The sequence below is a fragment of the Rhodnius prolixus genome, unplaced genomic scaffold (genome assembly GCF_049639745.1).
Source record: "Rhodnius prolixus isolate KJV_2025 unplaced genomic scaffold, Rpr scaffold_11, whole genome shotgun sequence".
NCBI lineage: Eukaryota > Metazoa > Arthropoda > Insecta > Hemiptera > Reduviidae > Rhodnius > Rhodnius prolixus.
In genome coordinates this window covers 12,144,132-12,169,385 of record NW_027411625.1, presented here as the reverse complement: position 1 = coordinate 12,169,385, position 25,254 = coordinate 12,144,132, and the positions used below count along the sequence as shown (strand labels likewise).

The window sequence follows — 25,254 nt, the reverse complement described above, 5'->3', positions numbered from 1 at the left end:
CTGTCGCTTAGTTCTGACCTACTACTCTGGTCCCTTAGCCTATCATCCTCCCCGTACGACTCCCGATCTTGCTTACGCTTTTCGCCCGTGCGTCCAGCACCACTCCCAGCTTGGACATCAGGTCCAGCCCCACTAAACCGTCCCCCATGGTACTGATCTCTGCAATGAGAAAGCGATGGCTTACCAAAATTTCCCCCCACTTGCACTGCACCTCTTGTTCTCCTTCTATTGGGAGGGCCTTCCCCGTTACCCCTGTAGCCATTAATCGAGGTTCCAGCAGGCTTACGTTCCTAATTGGTTGTTTCAATATCGAAACCTCGGACCCGCTATCTACCAGCAGCGTCCGTAGTTGGCCTGCTAGGCTCAACTCAATGGTCACTCCTCCTGGCCCCCCCAAGGTTACTGATGGAACTAACAATTGGGCCCCTGGAATGACTCTGGACCTGTTGGTGGGCCACCCATGGGTCCTCTCCCTTTTGGGTCTTGTTCTATATTTGGTTGCTGGCACACGCACACTTTAACCTGCGTTGCTCGCCTAGCACAGTTTCTCGCCAAGTGGCCTGATTGTCCACACACATAGCAGTTCCCTTGGAACTTTGGTTTAGCGTCATTGGGGCGTCTTTGCAGATTCCGGGCTTGGGAGGGTTGTGGTCTTCCCCGTAGGCATTCTCTAGCACAATGCCCTTTTTGTTGGCAGCGGAAACACGTAAGGCCTCCTGTTGTGGTGGCCGGGTACCTCCTCTCTCCCTCTCGTCGTCCTTCTTGGACGGCTCTCACCTCGCTCTGATATGTCACTTGGCTTTGGGCGCTTTCAATCCTGGTTGCCGCTTCTACGGCTTCTTTAAATGAATTTGGGGGATGATACCTTAATGGCAACCCGATCTCCCCTCTTAATCCTTTCATAAAAGCCGCTAGGGTAACCTGCAAGGCCTGTTTACGTGCCCATTCCATTTCCAACATTGACATGGCTTCATTTGGGATGGTCTCCTCCCCCAGTTTTCGGCACCTATCCGCAAATTCTTTGACTTTTTCCCCCGCCCACTGCCCTACCGAATTCAGCTGCAACAGTTTCTCGGCTGAGGACTGAATGGGGTCGAACCGATCTTTAAGTATCCTTCGGTAATCTTCTAGGGTAGCTGTAGGTTCTAGCAATGTTGGGAATCCCGCTACACATGTCGCTGCTGCCCCAGTTAATTTTAGTCGACAGATTAGGGTCTTATCCTGCTCGGTCCATCCCCCACAACTAGCTACCATCTCTATGTTTTTAAGAAAATTGTCTACTGATTCTTCATCCTCTCTCCCTCCCCAAGGGCGAATTAGAGCTTGCATAGACATATCCCGTTTAACTTTACCTTCTCCTGGCTTTGTCTTGTCTGCTAACCCTGCCGCGGTGGATTCCATTAGGGTATTATACTCTACTTTCAACTTCTTTAACTCGGTTTCTAACTGTTCTACTCTTTTCTCCATGTTACTAAACTGATGTTGAAGGGGGAAGAATATTAATACCTTGATTGACACTCGTAGCGATATAGCAAAACAAGGTGTGAATTTTAATTTTTTTTTTTTTGTTGAACACTCCAGTTATTAGATAGGCCTTGCGATTCCGATTCCAATGATACCTCACACGCTATATAATATATTACAATAAGTCGGTTAGTATCGATTTTATTTTACCTGTTAATTATTAATTAATATAAATAATTAAATATGCTATAAATCGTAGATTCGACTTTTTTGCACAAATTTTTATTAAATAACGCCGAAAAGCTTACCCTTAAGCTGCAAACGCTCGGGCCTTTTCTCTACGCTAGTCTGAGCGGGCGTACTGGCCGCTACTTCCCCACTACCAGTTACCAACTCTGTTTCGCCAACTGATTTCTCTTATTCCTATTTCTCCCAATGTTAGAGAGGTTTCTCTCAATTCTCCTATGTAATTACTTACACTTACCTATTTTAATATTTTGTTCTTACATGTAAACAGTAATAGTTAGTTTTTAAGACAGTACACGGTACGGTTACTTTATTTGTTAGAACCCATGCACCAAGAACACATAAAATTATTATTTATCCCTTCTCTCTTTTGTTTTCAAAACTATTTTAAGAATTTACAACTATAATTAACTTTATTACTACTATATACAATTATTTTATTTTTAATTCTTTCACCTATTTACTTTCACATCTATATTTACACCTAATTCAACATCTATTCTAAACACATACTATTTTACAATAATAAAAAACCAATATTATTTTGGTGGGTAGTTTTAACACCTGACACCACTGTGAGCTTGTCGGGGTAGTGGGGAGAGAACACAAAATAATTACGAAATTAATACACTCTTTTATTTACAACAAGGAAAATGAAAACATAAATGAAACTCAAAAGTAAAGGAAAACAGTCTTCTCACGCTAGTACACAGTGATAAGGCTTCAGCCGGAAGTCCCGTCTCGTTGTCCGTCCTGACAGCAGAATTACCCTGACTCTCAGCGTCCTATGTGACCAGTCCGAGCTCTAGGCCAACACTGCCCCTCCCAGCTCGGTCATATTCGCCCCACTCTCTAGCTCTCTTCGGCGCTGCCCCACTTACACCACCAAGGCGGAAGCGAAGCGTAGCAGCGTAGAGAAGCGGTAAGAAGCACAGTAAAACCAGCAGGCTCAAAGGCACATACAGCAGACCAAGCACCGTACCGGACGCTGGTCAGTAGTAGTGATGGGCTATTTGAGCGGACTCGTTCCATTGGAACGAGTCCGATGGTGGAACGAGTTGATTCAAATCCCTATTTTTAAAAAAAGTGATTCCGCCCCGCCCCAAAAAATTTAGGCAAATAAAAATGAAAATGAGGCAGCAGAAGGTTTGGAACGATTAAACATAAGAACAAATGTCACGCAATTTATTATATTATTATATCATTAAATGTTAGCTTTCCCAGTTAATAACAAAACTATATTTCTTTAACACACATTGAGTACTATCCCTAATTTCCAATTGCTCTGATAAATATAAAATTAACAACGTAATACAAAAATTAACACAAAAATAGGCTAGTCAAATATAAATTAAAGCAATGCAGTTTTGTCATTATCTAGCTTGACCACTAGAAGACTGGAGTTAACTTACTTCAAGAGTATTCAAGGTAGAGAAACGGAAATGGGTAGGAAATTATTCCATAAAAATTCTAACCCTTCAAAATTATAATTACTCATAATATTTATTTACTAAGAATTGAATATCAAGCTTTTAAAATATTATCTTATTGTTTTACAAAAAGAAAAAGCTGTGTGCTTAATCTTAAACTTAGCGCTGGACACTTACTCTCATCTTCATTGGCGTAAGTTTGAACGTGTACATGTCAGCTAGACGGTCAAAGTAAAACTGGGCCAAAATTTAGTATTACCTAACTGGTTTACTTAGTGTAGTATCCCTCCCACTCTATCACCTATTTCACAAACATTCATCGATTAAAAATATTTTTTAGTTAAATATTCGTTTCATTGGAATACAAAAAACATTATAACGCTTTCTTAAGATGATTTGAATTTTTAAAATTTGTTTTTGTCCATTACTCTTATAAAATACGATGAATTTCAAATAAAATATAATATACAAACACAGAATGATCTAGTGTGCAGGTGGAGTCAGTCGTAGTTACCATGACAACGGAACCGTTAAACGACTCCGGCCCAGCTCTAGCATTTTCATTGGTTAAATCCACTGGAGTTGGTGGAGTCGAATCCGGAGTGATTTAAATCCTTTTGAAACCGGACCCGTTCCATTTTTTCGTTCACTGAATCTAGCCAATAGAAATTGCTGGAGCTGGAACCGGAGTTGTTTAACGGTTCCATTGCTATGGTAACGAGGACTGACTCCACCTGCATACTAGATCATTGTGTTTGTATATTATATTTTATTTGAAATTCTTCGTATTTTATAAGAGTAATGGACAAAAACAAATTTTAAAAATTAAAATCATCTTAAGAAAGCGTTATAATGTTTTTTGTATTCAAATAAAACGAATATTTAACTAAAAATTATTTCCAATCGATGAATGTTTGTGAAATTGGTGATAGAGTGGGAGGGATACTGCAGTAAGTAAACCAATTAGGTAATACTAAATTTTGGCTCAGTGTTACTTTGACTGTCTCACGGTCATGTACACGGTTAAACTTACCCAATGAAGATAAGAATAAGAGTGTCCAGCGCTATGTTAAAGATTAAGCACACAGCTTTTTCTTTTCGTAAGATAATGAGATAATATTTTTAAAGCTTGATATACAAGTCCTAGTAAATAAATATTTCTTTATTTATGAGTAATTATCATTTTGCTTGAAGGGTTAGATTTTTTATTATGGGAATAATTTCCTACCCATTTCCGTTTCTCTATCTTGGATCCTCTTGAAGCACATTAACTCCAGTCTTCCAGTGGTCAAGCTAGATAATGACTAAACAGCATTGCTTTAATTTTTATAATTGACTAGTCTATTTTTATGTTAATTTTTGTGTTACGTTGTTAATTTTATATTTATCAGTGCAATTGGAAATTAGGGATAGTACTCAATGTGTGTTAACTGGGAAAGCTAACATTTAATGATATTTTTTAATAAATTGCGTGACAATGTTACTAATGCATAGGGTAAGTACAGAGACCGGAATCGGTGAACGAGTTGTTGGAATCGATTCCAACCCTGGAACTGATTCAAATCCAACGAGTCCAAAGACGGACTCGTTCTGCCCATCACTAGTCAGTAGTGGACTCTCTCAATAGATAAGGAGGTGACCCTATGGTCTAAGAGAAGGTAGAGGGGGTAGTTGGGCAGCGTGAGAATGGCATAGAATAACATCGAAAATAAGTTAAAATATATACAAAGCTGAAAGTCCAACCAGCGGAGGCGAACGTCAGTACGCGCGCGGGCGATGGGCCGACCAGCGCGAAGTCATAGCCAGCCGAACTGGCCGAACGTCTCCGATCGCGACCGAACAAAGGAGAAGAACTTTAATCGCAGTTTTATTTCCTGTTTCCTTTTTAGATGTTATTTCAATCATAATGTAGCGTGTGATAGAATCTTAGAAAGTGGAACTCGAAATATCTACGTCTAACTGACGATCAATCTGGTGATGAAAATCCGAAACCTTTCAGAATTAAGGAAAACATGACGAATACAATCAGCAATAAAAAGTCAATTGATTTTGAAGGAGTTCTGGGAATCTGGGACCTCAAACGCTTCTCTCCAAATATCGTTAAAAAAAAAAAAAAAAAAATCGATATTTAGAAAATGGCGAAGTTAGAACTACATATTCTATAACTATATATGAAAATACATTCTCCTGATTTTCAACATCCTATTTTGAATTCATGAATTTACTCAGAATTTTGTCTATTCTGTTACAGCAAGTATCTCAAAATCCAGGAGCACAATTGGTCTCTAGGACAGAAGGAACAGACAACTATGCAAGTATGTATTTCTAAGGTATTAGAAAAGTTTGTACGTTTCCTCATATTGTTCTGTTAAACGACTGTTCTTTTCTAGCACTATCCCTTTTACTTCCAGTTTATGCTTGTATCATGTTTATGAAAAGATGTTTGTTATTTTAAAAGGCTACAAGACCAGAAACCCTTCAAAAATTTGTGTAATAGAAGGAAAACGCTTTAGTTTCTATCCAGTGGTTCAGAAGATGAGTAGTACGAGCCTAGAAAGTAAAAGTAACTTTGGTCCTGGGAATCCTCAATTCTTAGATTCACCACTTCTGACGCCAGCTGCAGAAAAAGATCTTTGCACAAGGGCATTATAAACTTTTAGGTGAATTAGATGTGACCTGCAGTATCATAAACCACTGTGAAGAGTTAGGTTACTTCCCAGAGGCATCTACATCAACTTATGCCCATAGTAAGTCGTATTCGACTTTTAATATCTATTATTTAAAAAAAAATTAAATAAAACTAATAATAATGATATTTTTAAAAAAATTCTACTGTTGGCTTCTTCGCCTCCAATCATATGTTCAGAAATGGCTGAAACTGCATCTGTCTTTTACACGCTAGCGAGAGACGGCAAATTTTATCTGCCTTTATTGCATTTTTATCCTCGCAACAACAATCATCATAATTTGAGACTAATAGCAAATTTTTTTTCGACAAGAGCGGTTTGGTAAGGTTATGGTTAATTACTCTTAAACAGTATTGTGGTATGAAACTGTCTTTCTCCCCACTAAATAAGGATTGTATAAGTGGCTGTATATCAGCATTACTTTTGTTTACCTACTGCTCCTACCATCGTTGAAAAAACTTTTCCTTAGAGCATTAACTAAATGTCCAATAGTAACTTTTAAGCCCAATTTCCCTTTAATCTCAGAGTGCCCCTTCTTTCCAAAACCAATTAATCTTCCCTTCAGCATTCTCGATCCTATGACGAGAGGCGGTCTGTTACATCTTATTATCATTGGGTAATTTCCGTTCATTACAAGTTATAACTTATTAAATTGGAAAGTAAATTTATTTCTGGCTATCCGAACAAACAAGTCAATTTATTCAAGAAGGGATTAATTGAACAATTTATTCATAGAAGGGATTAATTAAGTGGATAATGTACTGGACTTACGCGCGGTGATCCATGTTTTAAGTCCTGCTAGCCTTTATTTTTTTCTCTTTAAAAAAGTTCAGGTGCCCAACAAACTTAGATATTGACTGCCTTAAAATAATAGCAGTATAATCAAATATTTGTTAAGGTCTCGAAGTGAAAAATTTGAAATTCAAATGAAGCTTGCTGAACGTGAGTTTGAACTACATCATTTATTTTGAACTGGATCCTTGAAGGTCTTCATATTGAAGCCTACTCACTAGAACGTGTCACTCCGTTTTCTCTGAAAAACAATTTTTTTTTTTTTTTTAATCGAAAAAAAGGACTTTTTCAAGAAAAATTACCTCATAAATAAGCGCCTTCAGGCCCAGCTTAGCTTACATCCTAGATCTGGCCCTCAGTGAGGGAGTACCAATATTGGTTCAAGTTGTAGTAGGTTAAATCATCAAGCGATTGACTCTGGAGGTCGATATAATTAAGGGTCGATTAATTCTCCAATGCCGTAAACATGCAAAAATATCCAAAACTTTGTAATGCGGCATTTCCCTTTTTAATTGCATTTCCAATGGTTGAATCTGGCTTGGCTTCCAGTCTTGTTAATTCTATTTTAACAAAGCCGAGAAATTGAATGTGGACTCCGAGGCGATTCAAGACCGAAACTAACAAATTTCGAACCAAACATTGCTAATCTTGCCAAGCGTTATCAAGCACATCCTTCTCATCGATTTGCGTAAAAATATGATTTTGTATCAAGAGAAATACCTGAGTTTGTTTATTAATGTTTTTTAATTGAGAGGGTCTATAAGAGAATTAGCATATTTTTGGGGAGGATGATCAAAAAAGTTTGGCAGCCCCGAGTTTTAGAAAATAAGGCCTATATTTCCAGCAGCGGGCTTGAATAGTTGTGTAAATACACTATTTTTTAATGTTAGCTGAACAACACACATTTTATGTGTAAGTTCCATACGCGCTTCTCTTGCTATAATTCTCACTTTCTGTAAAGTCTTCTCTTTTTTTTACATTTTTGAATATCCTTTATGTTTACAGTGAACGATCAAAAACGTTTGCCCGAAGATGGACTGAACGACACTCCAGACCAGGTGCTTCCGGATAAAAGGGACTTATAGGCAAATACATTATAAAATAGGCATTTCTAGAACATTTCTAGGCTCGAATATATTTCTGAAGAAATAGTTCAGAAAACACCTCTCCGTCACTACGCTGGTTTTTGGAAGGTGGAACAATTATATAGTATAAAATGATATAATTTTTGAAACTACAATTAAAAAAAGAAAGCTAATTTTTATGGCTGATGATAAAATTTTATTTAGTATTATTGCCTCCACAATAGCGCCATTCGAAGACTAAAACTACAGACAAGTCAAGTTGAATGTAAAAATTAAAAATTATTCTGTATGTAATTGTAGCGGAAGAACTATCCTATTTCCCCTATCCTGAGAATATCCTACTTGTCTCACGCTTAACTGAGCCCTTTACAGTCGCCAGTTGCTGGCACATTAATTTGTTCGAGACTCTTAGAGATGGCTGACTGTTCCAGGATTTTCCACAAGTATCGAAGAAATATTTGAGCTTAAAAGAGTACATGAGCCACAAAATATGGCTGAATAGTCTCCTTTTTTAAAGCAACTTTCTCTCTGCGTGTACCCAATCAATAAGACACAATTACTTACTCTGTTACTTTGTTTTGAATGTAGAACCCAAATTTTCCATCTATATAAAATTTTCTGGAATTGTTAAATAATGCATTAATTTATTATTATAAAAGAATGTATTTTTTCAAATACATGAATTTTTTACTACGTTTGTGTTTATGTGGCGAACTCAATCTAGCCCCCTGTTTTCTTTTAGACTAGCTTTAATTGATATTGATTAATTGATAGATTGCAGTCTGCTCCATTTCCACAAGTTCTTCAGGGTTTTTTCCTTACTTCAGAGCCTTTCCTAGAGAGCATTACTGGAAGCCCTCTAATGGAGTTCGAACTTCAATGGAGCTAGTACCAGATTGCGATAAATGAATACCAAGAGATTCTTTGCCTCAGGGCTTTACAAAGTTGTACTAAATTAACTGCTTTGACTATTTCATAATATTTAGTCGTCAATTGCTCCAAAGACAAGATCGCTATGCTACCTACTTGTTTCTTGCCGCTTACTTTGTAGTAGGATAGCCAATAAGTTCTGCACAACTCAGGATTACTTAATGCATTTTTCTAAATCACGCAATCAAGATATATTAGATTTGTAACTAAAAGGTTGCTCTATATTTTTAAACATTACCTGTGTCCCCAAATTTAACACACTATAGAAATAAATTAACAAAGTCAATTGACAAATAATATTTAATTCAATTTTTAGCTTAATTTCTCTTTGAATTGAATGTACGATTTACTTGGCACTTCTGTAAATATTAATGTTCCAACAAATACAAGAATTGTACCTACCCAGTGCCAAATTGTAAACTCATTGCCAAAATAAACAATAGACAATAATAAACTAAGAAATTTTCTAAGTGTAATGACAAGTGTGACGGTAAGTGATGATGCCTCTGTTGTCAACAGGTATACTGAACTGATGCACAGATATCTAGGTTTTGAGTTAAGATTGTTTTTTTTTTTGGTAGCTTAAATTTCTCTGGAATAAGAACAAAAATGATTTGTGAGTGAAATTGAGACCAAATTCACAGTATGTGACTATCCTTCTTCAAAAGAGTGTTTGATCTAGCTCAGACGGTTTTCTTGAAACAGCTGCAATATTAAAGGATACTGCGAAACCATATTGCCTATGAGATAGATGAGCATGCATGGTGCGTGAATATTCAACCATGGAAGCAGCAATGGTGCACTCTCCATCATGATATTATAATGCTTCTTGAGGTTATTAAAAAACGGTAGAAAGATTGGTAGAGATAACATATGCTGGAACAAAACAAAAAGACAAGTATGGAGCTAAGACGGTTCTAGGGCAGGCACTAACAAATTAATATTCATGGTCGGCCTAATGACCTCAGCAGTCGATACGCCAAAAAAAAAAAATATTCATGGTCATCAATAGCTCGCTTACCGCAGTCCTATACTTACTATATAGTAAAGGGCTTCGTACGGGTGTTTACCATACTTCTTGTATAATGTTTCCTGGAATACTCCAAGCAATGCTGATACGAACAGGGCAAATATCAGCAAAGCTATGCCTGCAAAGTATACAAATAAGCTTTCATTATATAATGGGATAAAAGCACGAAAGATGGCGGAAAAAAGTACTATTCAGGTTTTTGGAAACAATAACGTTCTTTTAGAATAAGAGAAAGTAAAAGGAATCAAATTTTGCGCTACCTAGCAACCACAGAATAAATCCATTATTCTGGTCGGTCTTTTGAAGTGGATCATCTTTAGAAGGTTCCTCACCTTTGCTACTAGATTCCTGCAAAGTATACAAAACTATATTTAGTAATTTCAACAATTCAACGTCTTCTTAGTAAAGAAACTTGAAAATATATATGCACATGCATACATAGATGAATACGCACATACATACGTGTATCAGAGCTAGGGAAAAAAATTATTCCTTATTTAACAACATAATACTTATCTATATAAATGAAAGCAAGAAAAAGGAGCAGAATTACAAATAAAGTGAGAGAGTAAAGAGATTTCTTGAAGTTACATTAATAATAAACCACCAACATAATGATGAATTAATTCCTTAATGTTAAACTTACAATGCAAATCAGTTATATATCTTTTATTTTCTCTTCAGACATATTAGTTGAAAAACTCAATAATGAAATAAACTAGTCTAAGATTGCAGAAAAATGTTAATGCTAAAATAGGATGAAACTATGAATCAGTCACCAAAAATAATGAACAGCAGTTAATGCTAAATATTTAGCGCTGTTTGAGAATGAGGCCGGGAAGTTCATTAAAAAGTGAAATAAGTCATTTGGTGCGTGCATCTGGCAGAGAGGGCAAGTTAATTCTGCATCTAATTGATAGTACTGGTAATTGAAATTTAGGCGTTTGGATCCTCTGTCCTTTCCGGCATCACGATACGGGATTCGGGACACGATGTATTGGATGATATTTTGAATGGGAGAGAACCGGTTGCTCAGTCAACTGCGATCTGCGATGGACAGGATTAGTATCGTGTACTGTCAACTTTTCACTGGAGTTATATACACAAAACCTCGAGACTCAGCATAAATATATTTCCTCTGATAACAGCAGTCTTCAAACATATAAATACTTCTGCCCAGACGTTGCCCAAGTTAAGTTCTACCCGAAGTTCTGCCCAGTTGCTGCCCGAGATCAGTTCCGCTCAGTAGTGAAGTTCCCTTCCCCACATATTTTCTTGTAACCGTTAATATTTTATATATCAGTTAATATTGTAATAAAGGATTTGTGTTTTAAATAAAAAATATTCTTTTTAAAAAAGCCCCTAACGGTTCAAGTTATATAACTGGCGCCCGATTGCAGAGACTCTAAGTGACATAAACAATTCAAAAATTTCACCAACATCGTACAAAAGTGATTGAGAGAGAGAGCAGAAGACTCCTGGGTCAGCATCTAATCAGCATTCAACATTTCAACATCAGGTGGGCAGAACTCACGCTGTAAATATTTTAATTATTCCTATTTTCATTAATTTGTTTTATAACTTTTTATGAATTTTATTTTGTATTTCCCGTACAAATAGTACATACATTTTGTTAAACCAAGATATTGTCCCTAAAAGTTCCAAAGGAGCTAAGAATTGTATTGTCCCTATAAGTCCCTAAAGAAATAGAATTTTCTTATCTTTCACCTTTGACTTGTACTATAAAAGTACCATCGGTTAACTTCACCAGGTGGACAAACAAATTCATCATAAACAGTATTAATTATTCCAGTCCCAAAAGGAATAAAATAATTATTTATATTAATTATTCCAGTCCCAAAAGGAATAAAATAATTATTTATATTAATTATTCCAGTCCCAAAAGGAATAAAATAATTATTTATATTAATTATTCCAGTCCCAAAAGGAATAAAATAATTATTTATATTAATTATTCCAGTCCCAAAAAGAAAAGCATAATTGATATAAAAATAAAATAAGTCCCTATATAATTATTAATCCTTATAATAAAAAGAAAGTGTAATCGATATAAAGAATAAATAAGTCCTCATATAATTATTAATTACCTCAGTCTTTATAAAGAAGTGTAACTGATATAAAGAATTTATAATAAGATAAGATAGAGAAAAAGCAAATCAGTATAGTTGAATAAGTATTCTTTTAATAGATAAGAAGAAGGCAAATCAACATATTTCAATCATACAACTCTGCCTTATACTGTAATCACTTGAGCTGTATAAAATGCATGCTAATCTTAACACTTCCGACCTGCTACCCCCAGTCCTTACCCCCTATGACCAAACGGATACTCAGACTCCGTGTTCCTACACAAGTTCCTCATTACCACGTATTAGTCATCCTTTACGAAAAGAAGGTTATGATCATATCCCCATATTTAACGGAGACCCTTATGAATTATTATAGTTTACTCAAACAGTCGAAAATGTTTATAATGTAACCTGTAGACCAAACATTATAGAAAGTGCCACCAAGGAATACCTTCTCCATAATAAGGTAAAAGCTAAAATCACGGGATCCGCTCAATCATTAATTTTAACTAAAAGAATCCACACTATAAAAGAATTACTAGATATTTTAAAAAGAAACTTTTCGTGCTAAAAATCCTTCGAAACATTGAAGTCCGAAATATATAATATGAAACCCCATTTGAAAGAACTCCCAACCGACTATTTAACTCGCCTAGAGTCTATAACACATCTAATCCATGCCAAGTATATGATCGATGGCATTAGTGAAGAAATAATATTAACGTCTATGCAATACTTAGAAAAAGAAGTTATCCACCATTTCTATTCAACTACCCCATGGCAATTATCCAATCATGTTATGACCTTTAACCCTACGTCTTTGGAAAAGTTAAGAGAAACTTTAAACACTAAATGTATGTTCTTAATCGACCAGTTGTATACAAAACCCCAATCATCTTATCGATCCCCCTCTCAACAACTGCGTAATCCTCCTCAAAGGAGATACCAGCAGAACCCAACAAGTTATCGTAACCCCAGTTTTCCTTCGACCTCAAATTATCCTTCCCCATTAATGCAAACGCAAACTCCGCATAGACATTTCACTAACTATAATTCCAGAGACTCATGGAAAAGCAATGGCCCTAGACCCTCATACAACCAACAACAACCTCGTGAACCAAGACCACCCCCAAATCATCAAAAATCTTTAAACCCTCATAAAAAAAATCCAGCTCCCCTACACATGACCACACACGATTCACAAGAATCCCAAATTCAACAATTAACAGAAAGAGTAAACCAACTCGAATCTTTTTTAGACAACGGCAACTCCAGCAGTGTAAGTCCGATATCAAACCCGAAGTAAAAACACTCCCTTATTGTAGCGACCATCTTCAATACAAATGGCTAATTGATACTGGGTCAACCAGAAATTATATTACACCAACGTCAATACCCCCCAATACACCCGTTCACTCTGAACATTTCTCCATAATAACTCCAGCAGGGAGGGAAGGGATTAGCTATGAGGTTAGCATACTGTACTCCCACGCGGAGGTCCCGGGTTCGAATCCAGCAGCTGACCCTTAGATTTTCTCTTCCTAGGAGCTTCTTACAGCTCACTGTCCGGTGATGGACAGTGTTGTCTGTAACGAGAGAACACTGTCCGGAGGCCAGCAGTGCACTGGAAAAAGCTCCGGGCGCTAATGACCTCAGCTGTTGATGCGCAAAAAAAAAAAAAAAAACTCCAGCAGGAGCCAAAAGCGGAAATTCTTATATCACCCTTAATTTACAACCTCATTTTGGAATTAGTCATACCGCTAAGCTCTATGTGTTTCCTTTCTCAGATGACTATAACATGCTTCTAGGAAAAGACACCATGACTGAACTCAACCTAGTTCTCAATTTTAAAACAAACACTATAACATATCCTGGCGTCACCATACCAATAGAAAATTCTGAAAATCATGACACCCAACTACACATTACACATCACAAAAGCATATCCCAAAACGAGATTGAAAAACTCATAAGAACAGGACATATGCTCCCCAATGAAAAAGAACCTTTGTTAAACCTACTATCCAAATACCCTAAAATAATACGACTCGAGAATGACAAGCTTAGTTCAACTAACCTTCTTAAACATGAAATTAGAACGGAAGATAATATTCTAGAAACTATAGATACCCATTTGTGTACAAGGAGTTAGTACACGAAGAAATAGAAAAATTACTTGATAACAAAATAATACGTCCTTCCAATTCTCCCTATAACTCCCCTATTCCGGTCACTATGAATTCCTCAGGATGCCTTTCGGATTAAAAAATGCTCCACCTACCTTCCAGAGGGCAATGAACAGCATTTTTGCCAATACAAGAAATGTATTAGTTTATATGGATGACATTATAGTATTTTCGGAAACAATCAACGAACATATTGCGGATTTAGAAAAAACTTTCCAACTATTAGAAAACCACAATTTAAAAGTCCAGCTTGACAAAACAGAATTTTTTAAAAAAGAAATTCCATTTTTAGGTCACATTATTTCCTCAGAAGGAATTAGACCTGACCCCAATAAAATATTAGCAGTCAAAGAATTCCCCATACCAAAAACACAAAAACAAATTAAACAATATCTCGGCCTCACCGGATATTACCGAAAGATGATAAAAAATTACGCTAAGATAGCTAAACCCCTAACTGAAAAATTAAGACAAAATAGTGAATCCATTGACATAAGCGATGCCTACATCGAGTCCTTTAATAAACTTAAAAATATGTTAATCAACAGTCCAATTCTGCAATTCCCTGATTTCAGCAGAACATTCACCCTAACCACAGATGCTTCTAATTACGCCATAGGAGCCGTCCTATCCCAGAACACATTAGGAAAAGATCTCCCTATTTCATATGCATCCCGCACATTAAATAAAAGTGAAGAAGCCCTAAGTACGATAGAAAAAGAGCTGTTAGCTATCGTATGGGCCTGTCAACATTTTAGACCCTACCTGTACGGCAGAAATTTCATCATCTGCACAGACCATAAACCCTTACAGTATTTGCATAATATGAAAACCCTTAGTGCTAAACTCCTAAGATGGAAAACCCAGCTTTCTGATTATGACTTTGAAATAAAGCACGTAGACGGAAAAACCAATTATGTAGCCGACGCGCTATCAAGAAATCCGGTCCCCTTAAATATCCTCTTGAACGATAACAGTGAAGACTCCCTAGACGACGTACCCTTATTAGATCCAAATGAAAACCTAGATGACATCGATCCCTTTGACCCTTTAGAGTCCCCATTTATTGAGCAAACATTAACCGAACAATTAGAATCCCCAAGAGAAGAAGAAATCTCTGAGATACTGGATGAAATCAATCTTCCAGAAGGAAGGCAGACACCTTCAGACCCTATAGACCTAGATGAACTTGTATCAAAAACCCTAAATGAATTAGATGAATCAAATGAATCCTATTCCCCAAAAGAGAATAACGTCCTTACAAATGAAGAAATTCCCTCCGGAGAAATTACTCCAGATATTGTCCCGAATCAAATAATTATAATCCCAGATAATAACAAATGTGTCAACACCGAAAAACACCAAATCCATATCAACATTGGCAATCCTGCCAACAGTAAAAGGAAAACATACTTCGGCAATCGAAGCAGATTAATGTGGCAAGTAGCATGGCCACATAAAGAGACACTCACTAAACATTGTTTAGAATTCCTAAAACCCAACACCACATACGGCATTTATTGCTCTAATCAAGCTGTAGTAATGAACTATTGTTCATAAATGATATATTCCAAATATTTAAAGATATAGTAATAACTACATACCCCACAATCCGTATAAAAAGATATTTTAAAATTAATATAGATGTTGAAGAAAAAGAAGACCAAGTAGAATTAATTAAAAACCATCACCTCGGTAAAACATGCCATAGAGGAATAAATGACATATATAAGAAATTAAAAACAAAATATTACTGGCCCCGTATGACAGATACAATCACCGAAGTAATTAACAATTGCGACACCTGCAAACAAATTAAATATGAGAGGAACCCTCCAAAACAAAAATTCCAGATAACACCTACCCCAAGCAGACCCTTTGAGAGACTTCAAATTGATACCCTATTCTTTTCTAATCACCTAATATTAACTATAATTGACTGTTTTTCAAAACGAATGACAGCCTATATAATCACTTCCACGAATAGTACAGAAGTAATTGATAAATTAAGAGATTACCTTAGTAACTTCCCTACACCCAGCGAAATCCAAGCTGACAATGGTAAAGAATTCGCCAATAAAGGATTCGAATCTTTCCTAAATTATAATAATATCTCCCTTTATCTAACCACTCCACACCACCATAATTCCAATGGACTCATCAACAGAGCTCATTCAACCTTTATAGAATTACTTAATCTAATCCGTATCGGAGAACCTAAGATACCTTTAAATCAAACTCTAAAGCTAGCAACCATAGCTTATAACAACACTCCAAATAATACACTAAAACTTAGCCCCAACGAAATTAGTTTTGGCATAACAAATCTTACAGAACAAAATCAAACAACTATTTTTGAAATTCAAACCGATGAATATCACAAAGAAAAACAACTCATACACAAAGTGATTAAAGAACAAATAGAAAAGGAAAAAGAATACTACTAATTTACTAAATGAAAACAGAGAAAATGTAGAAATTCCCCCAGGAAAAATTTATATAAAAACCCATAATAGAAATAAAGCTAAACCAAGGTATAAATCAGTAACATATGATAAAACCAAACAAAAAGTCTTAACTGGCAAAACCAAGAAAACCAAAATTCACCCCTCACAACTTAAACGCCCTAGAAAATTTGAAAATCATTCACGTGAACCTTCTTGTTCGCAGGCAAACACACAAAAGAACGAACATGATCGTCCTCCTGATTCTCCTAAGCCTGGAACTAGTGGCAACCCATAAAGTTACCAATTTGAATAAAGGTCCTGGAATAATGCCAATTAAAATCCAAAATTCATATATAATGGAAAAATACTTCACTTATATACATTCTATCAACATTACTTCCCTGCAAGAAGAATTATTTAACATTGACAACACCCTTGACTCCCTGACCTAAACGGAACCCTAAACAAGCCTACGTAGAACATCTCAAAACAAGCTCCCATACCTTGTTAAAATCCTATATGAAAGCCCATATTAAGTACGCCCAAAATAAACTTGATCATGTACTAGTGAATTCCCAAGTAACTAGACCCAAACCCGGCCTAATAAATGCCTTAGGCAAAGCCATATCCTGGATAACTGGTAATATGGATGCAAATGACAAAAAGTATTATGACCAAGTCATTAGGAAAATTGAGAAAAATGATTACCATCTAGAACACAATATCCTTCAACATCCTATTAATAAAAAACTAATTAATGATTTTAATAAAGACATCTCTATTATTCGAGATAATAATTCTAAAGTTAAGAAATTACTTAACTATGATATAAGCAACACAATTGAGATCAACCAATTGTACACCATTCTTCATTCGGCCCTTACCCTAATAATTAATAAAATCAATGATCTAGACGACTCAGTCGAATTTTGCAAATTAAGTTTAATCCATAGTAGCATAATTTCCCAAAAGGAACTAATGCAGCTACAGTCCCTTAACAATATCGAATTGATATCCAACAATGCCGAAATATTATGGCAAGTAGGAAAAACTTACTGTTCAATCACTCATCTAATCATCCGATATAGAAGAAAAATCTATAAAATTGTAAAATTCTTTAACAGAACTGAGCCCCAGCAACCAGAGGAGAATTCAACAGATACTCCAGTGACTCCCCTGCCACCAGTTCGTACATCATCGATGGCAGCCTACCAACAACATCTCCAAATTCGATAAACTCCTCACACTTCCAAATTTCGTGAGGACACGAAAAACTTAAGGAGGGAGGAGTTATATACACAAAACCTCGAGATTCAGCATAAATATATTTCCTCTGATAACAGCAGTCTTCAAACATATAAATACTTCTGCCCAGACGTTGCCCAAGTTAAGTTCTGCCCAGACGTTGCCCAAGTTAAGTTCTACCCGAAGTTCTGCCCAGTTGCTGCCCGAGATCAGTTCCGCTCAGTAGTGAAGTTCCCTTCCTCACATATTTTCTTGTAACCGTTAATATTTTATATATCAGTTAATATTGTAATAAAGGATTTGTGTTTTAAATAAAAAATATTCTTTTTAAAAAAGCCCCTAACGGTTCAAGTTATATAACTCTGGTAATAACCCATTCGAAATTTGAAACATCTCCCAGGAAAATCAATTAAGAGCCTTAATGGGCGGAGAAAGTAGAGGTTTTCCTTCTAATGTACCACTGTGGTGTAAAGTTTGCTTCTTATCATTTTTACCTATTAGGGAATAAATAAGTAACAGAAATTCAAATTTTGAAGAAAATTGGATGACCAGAATTAATTTTAGTTAATAGATTTTTGTAGTTCTACGATTTTTTTTCTCTCTCTTGCTAACATGATTATGATACAAAACAAAAAATTACAGAGTTAAACTTTATATTTGGTGCCAGCATGGGACCCGTCAGTGAGCTTTTAAACATAATCATCAACTGGAAACGCCACTTAATGGAATCAATTTTTCAGTTGAAGTTTTCTCAAAAAATGCTCCCATGGCATTTGAAAATATTTTCAAGTTAAATTCGATTAAGGGTACTTTGTGGGAAGAAAGGTGGTTAAGTTTCCATCTGTAAATATAACTCCGTTAAATATACGCTCTTAATTACAATGGACTACATTTTGGAACCACTTACTTCCCATAAGTATGAATACTTACCAAATTCTTGCCTGTGACAACAGTACAGATGATCACACCAGCCGTGATCAGACCCACAGACACAAATTTGGATAGTGGATATTTCTTCTTCAAAACCCAGATGCTCATGAGCATATTTGTGAACAGAGAACCCTGCAAAAAAGCAAATTAAGCACTAGGTTAATAAGGCACACAGCTACAGTAAAAGTAAGCTTCGAGTATACTGTTTAAAAATTAGCATTTTGAATTAAGTTATAAATTGCAGAGAAGAATCCGAAATAAATGCGCCCTTTTGTTTAATAATAAATAAGTGAAGTCATTACTGTGTAACGGCCCAGAGTTTAATTACAATGGAAACAAACTACATATGCACAACTCTGAGAGGAGAAATTGTTGAGACTAACTGTACTAACCTAGTTAGTGTTAATGTCAGTACTCTAATAGACTCTTATTAGGATTACCTTATTTTTATTCTTCTACATATTTTATTATACAAGCGCAATTGGCGGGAATTAGCTTACCTGCACATTGTCCGTTTCTTCTCAATATTTTCTATGAAATAGTAGTGTCGTGTAGAGGAAACAAGGGCTAGTTCTTAGAACGAGGATAGTCTAGGGAGCCTATTACCTTTATCTGAGATGAGTAGAAGAAATGGTTGGGTATCCAACTCTGAGGAAGTCCATCTTCTTGGAACCAGTGACCAAAACCTGGTGGCTGTTCTGAGGAGCAATCTTTTACCTGCAGCCCTGCAAATTTTGGGGCAGGAGAGGCGATCATTTAAGGCCAGCAAGCGTACTTTCGGAAACTGACCGCAGGCCTAATGCCCATGCACTTGGTTGGAAAACACGCTCGAAAACATTTAACAGTTGACTACTCTAGCGTGCATATTGCGACAGGAGGCGTAAAAGCTATTTAACCCTGTCAGGTGAAATCACTATTTTGCGATTTGAGTCTTCTGGCAACTTTGAGTCCAGAGAAGACAAAAAGCTGAACGACTAGAAAGAAAACTCAGGTACTAGTAAACATATAATAAGCCTCTTTGGATGAGGTGCTTGGAGAATAGGACCCACTTCATGCTCTAAACTAACCTTAAGTTTCTTCACCTGGTCAGAAAAGTACTGCGACCATGCCTTCTTAGACGTCTGGAAACTTCTTATGAACGTAACAAAAATATAAATAAATTCTGTATGTACATGAGTTTAAGTTTTACTCGTAACTTAAAATCGTTACATTGTATGTTGGAAATTTTTAATTAGATACTTAGCAAAGTGCCACCAAGGAAAGTAGACAATAAGAATTAATCGGCTTACCGGCAGTAGTCGGTACTGAAGAGAATTTTTAGTTTTTAGAGGTTTTTCAAAAATGGCTCCATTCAAGTGAACATGCATAACACTGAAGTTACTTATCTTTTTAGTTGAAATTCTATGTTTATAGTTTATAACAATTTTACCGGCTATCCCAAATGGCGTTTTATGTTTAAGCGAGACCCTAATTCAGCAGAAAGATTATAGTGGTCAATGTATGCGGGATCTACTTCTACCGCTAGAGTCAGCTGAGTCCAAAGACGGAGGTCATTCCGAATGTGTAAGTAAATTGGCGACTTCTCTGTGGATCTTGGCGTAGATGCAGGCATCCAGCCTAACAGCACACAATACCGACAACCCTAACACACACAGGGCCTACAGGGATAGTTAATTAGCGCAACTTTTTGGGGTATCCACAGTTTAAATTTTACTGAGCCTAATCCATAGTATCATGTAGCCACCGAGGTGTAAATAGCCTTTTCAGCCTAACCCTGTTAGGACGTGAACTCCCTACAATGCTTGCACAGTTACCAAATATTTGAACCCTGACTTGGCACTAGGGAGTGGTTATCCCAATCTGCTAGCTCCTCTCTTTTCTCTTCCCTAGAGACCCTGGGTAGTCACTAGATTTGAAGTGGAATATACCCTCCTTGGAAAAAAATAGATGGAAGTGTTTCTAGTACCAGGGAATGGTTAAACCTTAACTGCCAGCTCCTAAATCCTTTCAGGATTCTCTAGAGACCCTGTATTGGAGAAATGTATACCTGCCCTACAACCCTCATTACTTAATTTGTAGTGCCCTTTTTGAAATATCTGGGAAAGACATGCGGGGAGGGATGCATTAGAGAGCACGTAGTTGTTATTCCTAACTGCCGTTCCAGCTCTACCTAGGGTCTTACCGGTTAGCCTGTGAAGTTACCAGGAACTAGAGGGGAATATACACTATCTATAAACCTTGCCTCTTTAATTTGGTCGAGTCGACTTCAGAATATCTAAGGAGGAAATTGATAAGGTGAGATACATTTTACTAGAGAGTGATTATACTTAATTGCCAGCACCCACTAATCTTCTAAGAATGTCCCTACAGCACCTGGGTATGTTGTTTTACATCCCATGGGCGTGGTCGCTTCAGAGTCATAATGGATCTGTTTGGTCGCAGAGCAAAAGATATATAAGAAAATAAAATAACAGAATACGTCCCCGTGACTAAGCTTACTTTCTGCGCTCTTGTATAAGTGTAGCTATTACGGTATTTTGGAAACTACTTAATATTCGTACACCTTATTAGTTCATCTCATTACTTACCGAGCGGAATATCATATGCAGTGGCATGGAGATGTTGAAGTCGAAGGCAAAATTATTGCAGACGTTACAGACAAAGAATACTACAACAATAATTAAATAGTTTCTGCAAACAATAAACAAAAAATCAATATTGAATTTAAAAACAACCGTCCACAAAGGAAGAGTAGGTCATAACTATTGAATACATTACTTGATGGGTATATTGCGTGGTTTTGTACCACATCTTGATGTTATCAGAAATCCTTCAACGGCAATAAACGAGAACTGAGCAAATGTAATTAGAGTACCACATCCTGGATCTGCTCTGGAACAGAAAAAATGTAAGGTTTTCTTATAAGTGATAAACCTAAATTTAAATAAAATTACTTGAATAAGTGTATCTTGTACTCTCTACAGTGCAAATACTGTAACTAAGGGAGCTTCCCAGTAGATAACTCCAGCTTGCACTATGATCTCAGAACTCTCTCAGTACCGGGATTTGCAGAGCGTAGTTATTTGCAAGTAATTTAGAATTCGGTGCAAATAACGCTATTATAGTTCTCCCACATAGACACAGCACATTTTACAGTACAAACAATGAGTGAATTAAGAAAGTTGAACAATAGTTTATTCTCGCTCACACTCTGAACCTCACGTACGAAATACCTGAAGAGTGTAGTTGTATGCCCGTACTTTGAGATTAGATAGCTCACCTCAAACATAGATGATGTAAGGATAAAAGATGTAACTGATACTGAAAAACCTTAAACAGCCATACAAAGCAATAAACAATAAATATTAAAGAGACTTCAAATTCACTAAAGTTAAAAAAGGACACAAGAAGCTAAGCAGAAAACGTAGACACTTAATAATTAAAGAATTTAATAAGCTCATATCTTTATTTCCATGAATAAATTGCATAATTGAGGACAGGAATACAACTTTCTTTCTAGTAATCGAAGGTTAAACCAAAGAAAAACCAACATATTTCAGACATTTCAGAATGTTACATTAGACCAAATTCGAAACGTCTTTTCTTGATCTAAATGTACACAAGGAGCACAGATCTATTTCCCTGTTTTTCATGGAATAAAATTTAGGAACATTAGCTCACCTCTCAGTTCCAATTATTAAATACTTTAATTATATTTTTGCACAAAATATAAAATAAATGCTACATTTAATAAAAATAAACGATTTATTACACCTATAAATACGTAGTTAGATTTCATTTACTTTCATTACATGGTGGCAGCCACCAGATAGTTGAATTTATTTTAATGCTCTTTAGTTTTTAATGCTGAAAACTCATGATTACGACTATAGTTACCGTTCATCACCAGTTCGGATTAAATGCACTGCATTTCAAATAAATATTCTTATCCTTCATGAAGGCAGAAGGTGGGCTCAGGATTTAGGAATTTTCAAAAGGGGCCATGGTCAAAAATGGTTGGGAACCTCTGCTCTACCACATAATGGTTTCTGTTTCGTTTTTCAAAACAATAATTAGAATAAATCACAGTTGAAGAATTCTTTGCTTCTAAACCTACAGAATAGTATCGTTTTATAATACAACAGTTAACCAAAAAGAAAGATAACTGCAGGAAATGATAGACTACATTTTGAATATAGCATATTATATGTGTATACAACAAAATTTCAATAAAAATTATATTTTCTTAATCACCCCTTCACAACTAAAAACTTACTTGACTGAGAATTCCAAACAAACTGCATTCAAAATACAACCAACGAAGACTCCACAAATTCCAAGGACTACACTCATTATAATTGAATATTGCCGCGTGGTTCTAATAACTTACTACTTAGCAATACCATAAGTTTAATTTTTTTTAGTTATAAATAATTAACTAATTCCAAGGACTGCAAAGTCGTTATCATTTCTTGACTCGTATATTTCTTTCATACATAAGATAACATTTAATTAACCGCTCCATAACAACCTGTCCAGTAGTAACCTACGTTTGCGTTTGCAACGTTACAACCAACAAGATTGTGCCAAATAAATGTGTTGTAAGGAACACACAAATTCTCGTATTTGCTAACTTTTTTACTAAATAGTAACTGCAGTTTAGGTTTGTATTTACAAAAAAAAAATCGCGTAAAAGTAATGCAATCATTCTCAAAGATTTAACTTTACTTTTTTCAAAGCTTTGAAGAAGTAAGTAGACGGAATTAGATTTAAAAAAATAAAAATCACCAGAAGCTGAAGAGTGGCGCAGCTGGTTTTGAGGGGACCTCCTAAAACAGCCATTGCCGAAGGAAAGGTTGCTGCATCATATTCAAGCCTATTTCATGGAAACTTTAATTAATAATAATAATAATAATAATAATAATAATAAAGTTTTATTGAAAAACTCAAAATACATAATACATTTTAATTTATAAAAATAAAAAAACAAAAACTTATTACGGCATGGAAATCCGTCTGCCGGGGTTTGGTTTTGAATATAAATAAAATTATATACGTAAGTACAAATAAACTAAAATTATACATTTTTAATAATTGTAATTGTAAACAATTTTGTGTTGTTGTGAATATGAAATAAACAGACCTCTTTCTTTTCTTTTCTTTTTTCTTTAAACTAGTGAGAAAATTTTTTTTTTTTTAAATGAATGAATAGCCAAAGAATACCTAATAATAATAATAAATAATCAACAAATCAGCAAGTCATTCAGAATTCAATATCCTAACTTATAAATAAATAGTTTACAAAGCAATACACAATACTCTCTAAAATAATGCTGACTTTACTGGGAAATTAGAAAAAAAATAAATTAAACATCAAAAATAAATCAGAAATTATAAATAATTAGAAATTATGTAACTGAGGTTTTCAAAGATCAGACCATCATTTTATATCAACAGCAGCTGTATTCACTATTGAGCATCCTCCTGTACTTCCATGCACCAACCACATATCTAATCAGATTATTCCAGTTTGGGCCATTTAAGAGAGATATAAAAAAATCAAATGAGAGAAATCTTTCGCCAAAAACTTCTAGACGATAAGAGGCGAGGATAGGACAGACCGCTACAAAGTGAAAAGTATCCTCCTGAACCCTATAATTACAGAGGGAACATTCTCCCTGACCATCAGGGTTATAAGGTTTATAGTTGAGATTCAGCAGTTCTCCCCTCAGCCTGATCACCCATCGCACCACTTCAATACTACTGCACACCTCACCACTATCGCTCAAATCCGCGCACCTAACTTCATGATTTAACAGCTTATAAGTAGTGTACCGATGTGAAGCCTGCGCCCTTTCAATTTGCTTAAGATTAAAATTCTCTTTTAGGCGAGCCACGATAGATTGGAGTTTTAAATTAAGAACTTCTCTTTCAGACCTATCAAAACTAAGGGCAACTCCAGTCTGTGCAGCTAAAGTGGTCCAATCCCCAGCCCAAGATACTCCCAGCCTTAGAACTTCTTCCGCGATTACTCGGGGAAATCTTGAATGGTCCATATTTAATACCTTCACTAAATAGCGACTATTTAACGCTAAAGTATAATGGAAAATAGGCTCTAGACCAGTCTCTAAGTGAAGAATGTAAGTTGGGGTGAAATTTGGCAGGGCGAATAACTTTCTAATAAAAAACCAAAGAACTTTTTCTACTGCATAAAAATACTCTGACCCCCACACTTGCGCTGCATAGCAGAGAATGGCTCGCGACACGGCATTAAATATATGAAGTTTCGACTTAAGTGGAATATGTGGTTGCATTATCGCTCTTCTCCAGACAAAGTTTATCGCAAATTTAGCTGCCGAAGACTTCTCTAAAAAGTGCGGTCTCAAGGACAACCGAGAGGTGAGTAAAACGCCTAGATACATGTATCGATCTACCACTTCAATTTCCCGAGCCTTGTATGTCCAACGCTCCCTAACGCCAAGTCTACCACCACGACGAAAAACGACCACCTTAGATTTTTCAAGGTTCACCTGGAGATTCCACCTCTCGCAATATCCCTCCAGCCTCAAAATATTTTTTTTCAGAATATATGGCTGATCAGTAATTAATACTATATCGTCCGCGTATAGCAAAGTTTTAATTGCGTGACTTCCCACCTTAACTCCTGTTTCAAATTCATCCTCTAAATCGTT

At 35.9% G+C, this 25,254-nt stretch overlaps 2 protein-coding genes across 17 annotated transcripts in view; one reads left to right on the top strand and one right to left on the bottom strand.

Moving 5' to 3' along the window:
• LOC141459199 (uncharacterized) overlaps positions 1 to 8,397 on the top strand; it is a 32,999-nt gene extending 24,602 nt beyond the window's left edge. For 11 of the 16 annotated variants that reach the window (XR_012461414.1, XR_012461412.1, XR_012461410.1 and 8 more), the window contains 3 exons: positions 5,392 to 5,455; positions 5,599 to 5,887; positions 7,625 to 8,294. Coding sequence is in view for 5 of the 16 variants with exons in the window: in XM_074137975.1 (XP_073994076.1) it covers positions 5,392 to 5,455; positions 7,625 to 7,704 (144 nt within the window). In the remaining 11 variants the exon portion in view is untranslated. Of the gene's footprint in view, positions 1 to 5,391; positions 5,471 to 5,598; positions 5,888 to 7,624 lie in introns of all 16 variants that reach the window. The other 5 variants (XM_074137975.1, XM_074137974.1, XM_074137979.1 and 2 more) reach the window with 2 other exon arrangements.
• Positions 8,398 to 8,916: 519 nt separating this feature from the next.
• LOC141459201 (UDP-xylose and UDP-N-acetylglucosamine transporter-like) lies at positions 8,917 to 23,140 on the bottom strand. The gene is made up of 8 exons (XM_074137980.1): positions 22,839 to 23,140; positions 21,341 to 21,454; positions 21,151 to 21,253; positions 18,563 to 18,694; positions 9,925 to 10,012; positions 9,673 to 9,782; positions 9,359 to 9,510; positions 8,917 to 9,178 (listed from the first exon to the last, which is right to left on the bottom strand). The coding sequence occupies exons 1-8, from the start codon at positions 22,913 to 22,915 to the stop codon at positions 8,947 to 8,949; spliced, it is 1,008 nt and encodes a 335-aa protein (XP_073994081.1). The 5' UTR covers positions 22,916 to 23,140; the 3' UTR covers positions 8,917 to 8,946.
• Positions 23,141 to 25,254: the final 2,114 nt, after the last annotated feature.

Excerpts from the sequence above, each read along its gene's own strand:
- LOC141459201 (XM_074137980.1), bottom strand. The coding sequence starts at position 22,915 with ATGAGTGTAGTCCTTGGAATTTGTGGAGTCTTCGTTGGTTGTATTTTG. Across the intron at positions 21,455-22,838 it reads TGTTTGGAATTCTCAGTCAA|AGCAGATCCAGGATGTGGTA; the intron begins GTAAGTTTTTAG and ends TTTCTGTTCCAG. Across the intron at positions 10,013-18,562 it reads TTGTCACAGGCAAGAATTTG|GAATCTAGTAGCAAAGGTGA; the intron begins GTAAGTATTCAT and ends TATACTTTGCAG.